We start from the raw sequence: 8,562 nt of genomic DNA, 5'->3' as shown, positions 1-8,562 counted from the left end.
CCGGCCTTCAACCTAGAGCGTGGAGCACCGTCCGTCCGTCACCAAGCGTCTTGAAAACGAGAGAGCCCGTTCAACCCTTTCCAGCGCGTTTAACCCTCGGCCAAGAGGTAATCGTCCGTTCGTTCTTCAGTTCGTGGGATTCGGCAACGTCCGTCCGGTTCTCGTCAGCTCCTAGTGTCCCAAGCGCCTGAGCCGTTCGATCTGCTTCATCTGGTGAGAGAGCTCGTTCGGCCTTTCCCAACATATCCAGCCCTAAACCGCCGGTAAACACCCACCCGTCTTCTGATGCTAAGCAACGTCCGTTCGGTCTTCGACAAAGTCTTAAGTGTTTTAACAGGGTTTCTCCGAATCCGGTCAAAACATATATCAATTTGAACGCTATTCCTGTATATATTTTAAATAAATGGAAGAAGAATAGTGTTAGGAAGTATTAGGTTTCTGTATTTCTTTTTCATTCATATCAAATGAAAAAGAAATCATATAAAACCAAAAAATTGGCATATTCTTTATTTTCCTTTTATTATGAAATACACAAATATTTTATTTCTAGTAATTTATTTCGCAATCATTTTCCACTCTATAATTTTCTCTCAAAAAAACAAATACTTTAATTTTCCCTCTAAACTGCAACTCTGGTTAAAAGCCAATTAGTTAATATTTTACAACTAACAAAAACAAAAATTTCTCTACGGTTTCTATCTAGAAAAGTTAAATTTGATTAAATATAGATTTTCTTTTAATGTTTAACTCATTTAATTAATAAATGTTAATTAATTTTGAACATTATGTATAAATTATTTATATTTTAATTTAAGCTTAATTACTTTCAAGTCTTTGAAAATTTAAATACTTTTAGGCTATAGTACAAAATTGTTACATTTTTCTTTAAAGTATATGTCATTTAATTTTTACTTTTAACTACGTGACATAAGTATTATATTGTCGCATATTTTCCTTCCTTAGGCAAGAAATGAAAATAAAAGTAAAGATAATAACTATAAGGACTCAATCCAATAATATAAAAAGTTGGAGTATCCGAAAGATAAAAAAAGAATTAATAGCAATTTAATTGAAAATAATCAAATTTATTAGGAATTTAAAATTTAATTAAGTTTTCAATTTATTAGTTAAACTTTTTTATATGACATCTATAATTTAGGTTTGACATTTTATAGATAAATTAATACCATATAAATATGATTAGTAAATAACGGTATAATCTCAGTGATAACCCACATATATAAACTTTTTAATAAATATTTACAGGAATAAAAGTAAGAAGTTAAAATTGCTTTATATACAAGTTAATTAGAAAGAAAATATTTAAATATTTTAAACATTATTTTAAGTTTTGTATAATTTAATAAAAAAAATATTTATAGAAAGAAGAAGAGGACTATAATTGATAATGTAATAACATAACCTAATTTCATATTTAAGAAAGATACATGCATGAGTTTTGGTGAAGGAAGTGGTTAGAGATGGAGCTCGGTGAAGGAGCTGACACTGTTTCTAAAATGGCGTAAATTACAACTGCAGGGAAAGAAGTAGAAAGATATACAGGTTCGTTTCGTAGTACACATAGCCATTGCTTGAAATCAGTTTGAGCTTGAAGAGAGTGGTTCAAAAGCCTGGAGCAAGCAAATGAAACAAAATGAAGAACAAGTAATTACATAAGAAAATGGAGGTTTTTTTTTATAGAAGTAGGCAGAAATGATTCCATATTTATCATTTAGACGAATTTTTTTACATACGGAATGATTTTTTTGTATACTTGGATAAAAAAAGCGAAAATGAAAGATGAAAAGAAAATGTTATACGTGAGTTAGTGAAAGAGGAAAATGGTGTGGATTTGTAATTGGGAAGTGGAACATGGCCAGACTCTATGTGCCTGAGATCGTCCAAGAGTATCTGATAGTGTCTCTTAACATCTTCAACGGTTTTACCACCGACTGCTTTGGCTACATTGTGCCAGCGCTCAGGGGTATCCTTGTCATACTCTGCAAGTGCCTTTTCGAAGACCTTGTTCTGTTTTGGGGTCCAAAAGGAATCAGGAGGCTTTTGTTTGGAGAAAGTGGTTGAGGCCATAAGAAATGGAGAAGGAAGAAAGAAGGTTGAGCATAAAAGTGGTGTGGTCCTGCGTATAAATAAAATGGCTTGAGGTTGAAGATTAGTGGGTTGTTGTAGGTCACTCACAGCCGAATCTCAGTTGCCAAAAGTTTCTGCTTTAGAACCACTGAATGAAGAACAACATGGTACGACCAAATCATGGGAATCGGTTTCTAATGAATCTGGTTCTGGATTTCATATCTTTTGTCATCTTCATCTTTTTTATCTTTCTCATAATAAACTTCCTCTTCTTCATCGTTATCTTCTATAAACGGATAAAAACTTATTTTTCTTACCAAGTACTCATTCTGTAACCCACTTCACCAAGGTCTTAAGAATGAGATATTTTGAGACATTGTTCCAAATGTTTATTTACAGTTTTGTTTTTTTATGAACATGGACTACCATCAGCCTTCTCTTTTTCCCATGTTCATAGTCTCTCCTTTTTGTTTAAAACATTACACATAATAATATGATATTGTCATTCATACATTCACCCCCACACACTTTTTCATTTCATAACGCCAATTAAACTAAGAAATCAACGCGGAATGATTATTAGAAGTAAACTTTAAGTTTAATTCAATTTCCACAAAATTAATTTATAAGAAAAAATTTACATTTAGTTATAAATTATAGAATTTGTCTTATCTTTGTTCGATATAAAATTTACAACAATAATAAACAATTGTCGTGTTGTGATGAGTGAAGGTTAAATAATGACCAACACGAATGTAAGGGTGGATGTGTGTGGTGAAGGAAATAAAGGAAACATGCCACATGAAAGAAAAAAATGAAGAAGAATCTGGTTTACAAAATCCGGTTTTACAAATCCAAACCCAAGAAACTTATATGGATTTCGAAACTTGCTTACGTGAATTTTATTTTATTATGTGTGGATTTTTTTTATTGGATTTCAGAATTAAGTTATGTGTGAATTTTTTTATTTATTGCTTTTTGAAATTCAGTTAAGCGTCAATTTTTTTTCATCAAATTTTAAAATTTAGTTACTTATGATTTTTGTTGTTTATTTAATTTTAAAATCTGGTTAAGTTTCATTGTTTTTTAACTAGATTCCGAAATCTAATTAAATGTGATTTTATTTTATCAAATTTTAAAATCTAATTATATAAATTTTCATTAACCGAATTTTATAATCTAATGGAGTCCTTAACTTATTTAATATATATTTTATAGAGATAAAATGGGAACTATAGCAAAAGTTGGGGTACAGAAAGAAAACATCGGGGTGCAGGAAGAAACCCTTATATTTTATATCAAAATTTATTAAATAAACACCTTTTACAATTTAAGATTTTGGCCCAACTTTAAATATTGGAGTGTCGGATATTATAATTTTGTAATCTTGGTCTTTTAAATTTAAAGCGTGTAAATTTAAACCATCACGACAACTGCGATTTTTTTGTTGTCAAATTACTAAAAAAATCCTCTTCTAGAAATTGAGTTAATGATCTCTGAGTACAAAGAATCAATCGCTAAAATAATTAGAGAGAAAATTAAAACCTTAATTATTAATTGTAGAGAAAGATTTAAGATTTAATAACTAGCTGTCGCATTTCTTCTTTTAGCAAGCATTCACTGTGACTTCACTTTACTTTTCTTAAGATGAAATATAAAGGTTAGTTACTTCTTATGTCATTACTTCAATTTCCTGCAGATAGTTGTTAAAATAAAACAGCCGCAATTAATGTGTTTGTTTTTATATAATTCTTACAATTAGTCAGATCAGATCCATTGAAATAAAAGATTGAGTCTAAATTTCTTCTTGCAGAAGATTTTTTTTAAAAATATTAGTTACAAATTTAAAAAAGAAAAACATAAATTAAATTAATTTATGGATAAGTTAGAATTAATTATGTAAAGAAGCTAAATGAAATGTCTTCTATAAATCAACTCACTCATATATATATATATATAAAAGTTAATTTTACTTATTAAAAGTGAATTCAAAAAAAAGCTTGTATACAATTCTTTCAAATCCATATGGGTGCTTTGTTTTTAGATTTTTTTGACATAATTAAGCTTCGTTTTCGTTTTCTATAATATAAAGATTGATGGTAAGTTCACTACAAAAATATTTAATTTTAGGAGAGGTTATTTTATGGGGGTTTTAAAAACCCCGAATATTTCAGGCGGTTATTTAGTGAAACCGTCGGTAATCCCTAAATATTATTGTTCCCTCCCCTTCTGTACTTTATTTCTTTCTAATTCCCTAAATGTTCCCTAATTCTCTCCCTTCCTCCTCGCTGCCTTCATTAAAATTTTCCCCAAACCCCATCCCCGCACCACAATCCTCCCTACTTTGTGTTCGTGGAGCATCTCTTCCCACTACATTCATCAAATTTTCCCCCAAACCCTTTCCCCACACCACAATCCTCCCCTGCTTCGTGTTCGTGGAGTGTCTTCCCCTGCTTGGGCTAAGCGTCAAGGTCGAGGCGGCGAGGTCGAGATGACAAGGTCGAGACGACAAGGTCGAGACGGCAAGGTTGAGGCGACGAGGCGTCGAGGACTCTGCTGAAGGCGATTTTTATCACTTCCGTCTCCAACCCCTCAAATTCAAATACTCCCTGGTATGTTCATGTTATCTCTTCAATATGTTCTTTTGGTATGCAGTATAAGGTTTGAACCTGTAAGTTTGTGTAAAATACTTCAATCCAACCACTAGGTCAAACTAGTGGGCCTCACATTCACAATCTAAAGGAACAGGAGGAGTACGCAGTGTGGAAGATGGCGGATTGTTTCGTCGTGGCTAAGGAGAAATGTGTTGGCTTCTCCAGGGAGAATTGGTTCCCTTTAGGGATGCGAGGATTAAGGTTGCGAAAGGGGTTTTGAGTTCCAAGGGTGTTGGGAAGCTGATTGGTTGGGGATCGGTGCCTGTGAGTGGGAGGAAGATGTGGTTGATGAATCAAATGGGTCTGATTGGTGGTGATTTCGGAAAAAAATGTTTCTATCAGAGCATTCTAGCAAGGTTCATCAACAGATACCAATATACGATGAAGTTGAAACGATATATTCATGATCCACTACTTTCTCAGGTAAACAATAGGTTCTAGGCGAAGCTAGCTAAGATTTCCATGATATAGATTACTGCAAGAAAATATTTGGTAAAGGAAATGTATTTAACCCTGAAATTTGGCAGCTACTTCGTTCAGCAGGTCAGACTTGCAACTTTTAGCACCATTATTGGAAGCTTTGCCTGATTCACTCTCTCCTGGTTTGCGTGACATTCTCAAATTGACAGAAGGTTTGTGTATCTTTCTCTGAAGTGAAGGCAAAGCTTTTTTCCTTTTTCTAACAACTTGATTCTAATAAAGATCCATACCATATATCTTTGGGTTTAAATTTCACCTTAAGAGCTCTTTGGTATCTTGAATTAATTTTCATGATTATTCAAGCCAAAAGAAACTATTTGTTTGGTTCATCTTATTATTTTATTCAAATGTTTAACCTATTTTTTGCAGTGAAAATAAGCTATTATTCCCTCTTATGAAAACTCTCGTAAACTGCACTGTGTATAAGAGATTAGATACTTTAAATAAAAGGGCCACTCAACCTAAAACCTGATACTAGGGTAGACTTTTATTACCAATCAGTATCATGAGTGAGTGACAGTTGCTTAGTAGTAGGTTTCTGGTTTTTTCATATATATGTTTGTGGATTACTAGTTCATCACAACTCATTTGGCTCCACCTTTAGCATTTTTTGTTCTTAGAGGAAGAACCTAAACAAGTTCCCAAATGCCATACATATATATATGGAAATCTAGCACGATTTTTAATAACAAAAGTAGAAAATCACGTTAAATTTATAATACAAACACAAAACTAGCACAGTGATACATATATTATCACGTTCAATAACACATCACAAACTCCCCTGTATATGCTATTTGTACAATAATGCTAATCTTGTGCTCTTATTTTTAATCAAACTTCCAATGATACGTGCAATGCAGACATTGTTCCTTCCTTTCCCTTTTCATGTAATTTCACATATTTGGATTTATTAAAATGAATGAGTGTTGTTGTGGCTATTCTAATTGAATAGAAGTAACCAAAGATTTGAGTGGTTATCTGTGATTTTTATAGGAAAATAAAGACCACAAGGAACAACAGTGACATAGCAGGAAGTGGTAAGTCAAAACTGTTATCAATTGCTAATTATGTTCAATGTAGGTGATTTTTTACACATAATCTTTAATTATAGAAATCTTCGTTCATTAATAGATCGAGAGAGGAATAATATTGGAAAATCATTTCAGAATCTGTCTTGGTTTTTTGGTACACTTTTGCCCCTGGAATGTTACAGAAGAAGGTGCATAATGTGTACATTTTTTTCTATGATAAGTGTTTTAATATTTCTCTCTTGTTGGCTATCGTCACTCAATACTCACAACTCATTATTCTTTGATATATGACTTTTTTTTCAGGTTCTAGCTATTCGTACTAAGATGTATATCATATTGGAGTTTATTACAGGCGGTGAATTGTTTGATAAAATTGTGAGTAGCTCAAGGTGGATTTATGCTATAAGCTTTTAGTGTGACTTTTATCAATAATTTTCTTAGTATTGATGTTGCTAATAAATAAAGTAATGTTGTAGGTAAGCTTTCTTCATGTCTCAACGAAGCTGACTGTAGAAGATACTTCCAACAACTTATTGATGTGTAAATTATTACCATAGTAAAGGTGTTTATCATAGAGATTTAAACGTTTGTGTTGAATGGGTTCTAGAATTCTGTCTTCATATTTATCATGATTTATGCTAATTAGTATTATTTTTTGGCTGCAGCCTGAAAATCTTTTACTTGATTCACAAGGAAATATTAAAATTTCAGATTTTGGTTTGAGTGCATTTTCAAAACAGGTGAGTGATTTCTAACAAATAATTCTTTAAATTTATTTTAATTCATGTGTCTGATATGAAATAGCTTTAGAGTGCAGAATGTTATTCCTTCTTGGACCTTGTTTACTTTTGTATGTTGCCATACTTTAGGCATTCTTTTGTTCATTTATTTTAATCCAATTAAAGTTATTGATTTTAATTGGTCTAGCATGTTTTTCACCTAAGTCGTGCACCTGTGTCAATTGGCCACACCTTCCATGCTTTTAATTGGTCTGACATGTTTCATATCTTATGGCATATAAGATTCCTATCCCTCTAAATTTTAGATGAGCACGTGAAGAACCAAACCATGTATGTATATATATATTTAGTGCAGGATTTGGGTTATATCAATTGCTATTTTTTAAAATATATTTACTTTAATATCTAGTTATTGAGTAGTGATATATTTTCTTGATTGCTTCAAAGGGAATCTCAACCTCTGATTTTAGATGTTCGCATATTTCATTAAGGAAAATTGTACAATGTAGGTTAACAATTTAGATCAATAATTTCATTAAGGCATTCTTTTGCATATTTCATTAAGGCATTCTTTTGCATATTTCATTAAGGCATTCTTTTGCATATTTTTTATCAATAATTTTCTTATTGGTCATCTGCTTTCTTATTTAGTTAATGACTTTATATCAACTTATCTTTTTAAAGTTTTAATAGAGATTATTGGGAATATTGTCTTATACATGGTTTATGGTTGCTTGAGAAGGAACTGTTTGGCTTGAGAATGCATCCAATTCGTCATCTCTCGAGTGTTTTAATGGTGATTCTGAGTCCAATGAAGAAGGTCAGTCTTTGTCCAATAGCAGGATGAATGAGGAAGATGATGATGCCACTAAAGAATTGCAGCCTGCTGATCCTAACGAACCAGGTGTTTAGAGTACCATTTAACCATTTAAAGACACATGATGGAAATGAAATTAAGGAACTTAGGTGAGAAAAAAGTAGAAATTACTATTGAAAAAAGAGAGAATTCATCTCAAAGTTGCTTACTTGGCTGGTTGATTTTGATGTTTAGCTTGGTCAATCAGTTCTAGTGTTATGAGTTGATTTTTATTTATCAGAATTTTAGTTATCTTTATTCTGATAAACTTTTTGGACGTTGAATCACAATGTAACTAACATTATTTTCTCAATTTTGGTGATTGTTTTATAGGCTGGTTTGTCCCTGATAGAAAAATGGTTTTGGGTCTTCATTTTTTTGATTTTATTATTGATATTCATGGGTTCATTTTTTTTTTCATGACAACTAAAGTGGTTTATTATTTTTTTCATATATTAGTAATTTTGAAAAGTCAGCTAATTCTTTTTATTTCATATATTTTTTTATCAACTAAACAAAAGTGGTTAAAGTGGTTGATTACATTTGCCTCTGATTATCATGCATTAATGAATGAATTAAAAATGAGTAAGTGTTATTGTTTGATAAGGACAAATGTAGACAAATCTAATCCAATTTAATGGTAATTGATATCAAAGATTCGATTTGGGTCAGTTGCACCAATCCTGACACTATTGTTTCATTCTTACGAC

The 8,562-nt window shown here is 31.6% G+C and overlaps 1 protein-coding gene and 1 long non-coding RNA gene across 6 annotated transcripts; one reads left to right on the top strand and one right to left on the bottom strand.

Moving 5' to 3' along the window:
* Positions 1-1,408: 1,408 nt before the first annotated feature.
* LOC108330543 (protein RADIALIS-like 6) lies at positions 1,409-2,096 on the bottom strand. The gene is made up of 2 exons (XM_017565024.2): positions 1,821-2,096; positions 1,409-1,631 (listed from the first exon to the last, which is right to left on the bottom strand). Exons 1-2 carry the CDS (start codon positions 2,086-2,088, stop codon positions 1,624-1,626), a joined length of 276 nt encoding a protein of 91 aa, XP_017420513.1. The 5' UTR covers positions 2,089-2,096; the 3' UTR covers positions 1,409-1,623.
* A 2,274-nt stretch (positions 2,097-4,370) lies between these two features.
* On the top strand, positions 4,371-8,192 carry LOC128196303 (uncharacterized). Of its 5 annotated transcripts, none has more exons than XR_008248444.1 (9): positions 4,371-4,700; positions 4,837-5,165; positions 5,270-5,374; positions 6,219-6,262; positions 6,392-6,444; positions 6,560-6,631; positions 6,733-6,818; positions 6,922-6,996; positions 7,739-8,192. It is a non-coding gene; the product is annotated as an uncharacterized LOC128196303 (long non-coding RNA). The 5 variants fall into 5 exon arrangements; XR_008248441.1 differs by having other exon boundaries at positions 4,831-5,165; XR_008248442.1 differs by having other exon boundaries at positions 4,831-5,165; positions 6,357-6,444.
* Positions 8,193-8,562: the final 370 nt, after the last annotated feature.

The sequence above is a fragment of the Vigna angularis genome, chromosome 4, assembly GCF_016808095.1.
Source record: "Vigna angularis cultivar LongXiaoDou No.4 chromosome 4, ASM1680809v1, whole genome shotgun sequence".
In the NCBI taxonomy this organism is placed as follows: domain Eukaryota; kingdom Viridiplantae; phylum Streptophyta; class Magnoliopsida; order Fabales; family Fabaceae; genus Vigna; species Vigna angularis.
Note: the sequence above shows the minus strand (reverse complement) of the source record. Positions and strands in the feature narration are given on the sequence as shown.

Excerpts from the sequence above, each read along its gene's own strand:
- LOC108330543 (XM_017565024.2), bottom strand. The coding sequence starts at position 2,088 with ATGGCCTCAACCACTTTCTCCAAACAAAAGCCTCCTGATTCCTTTTGG.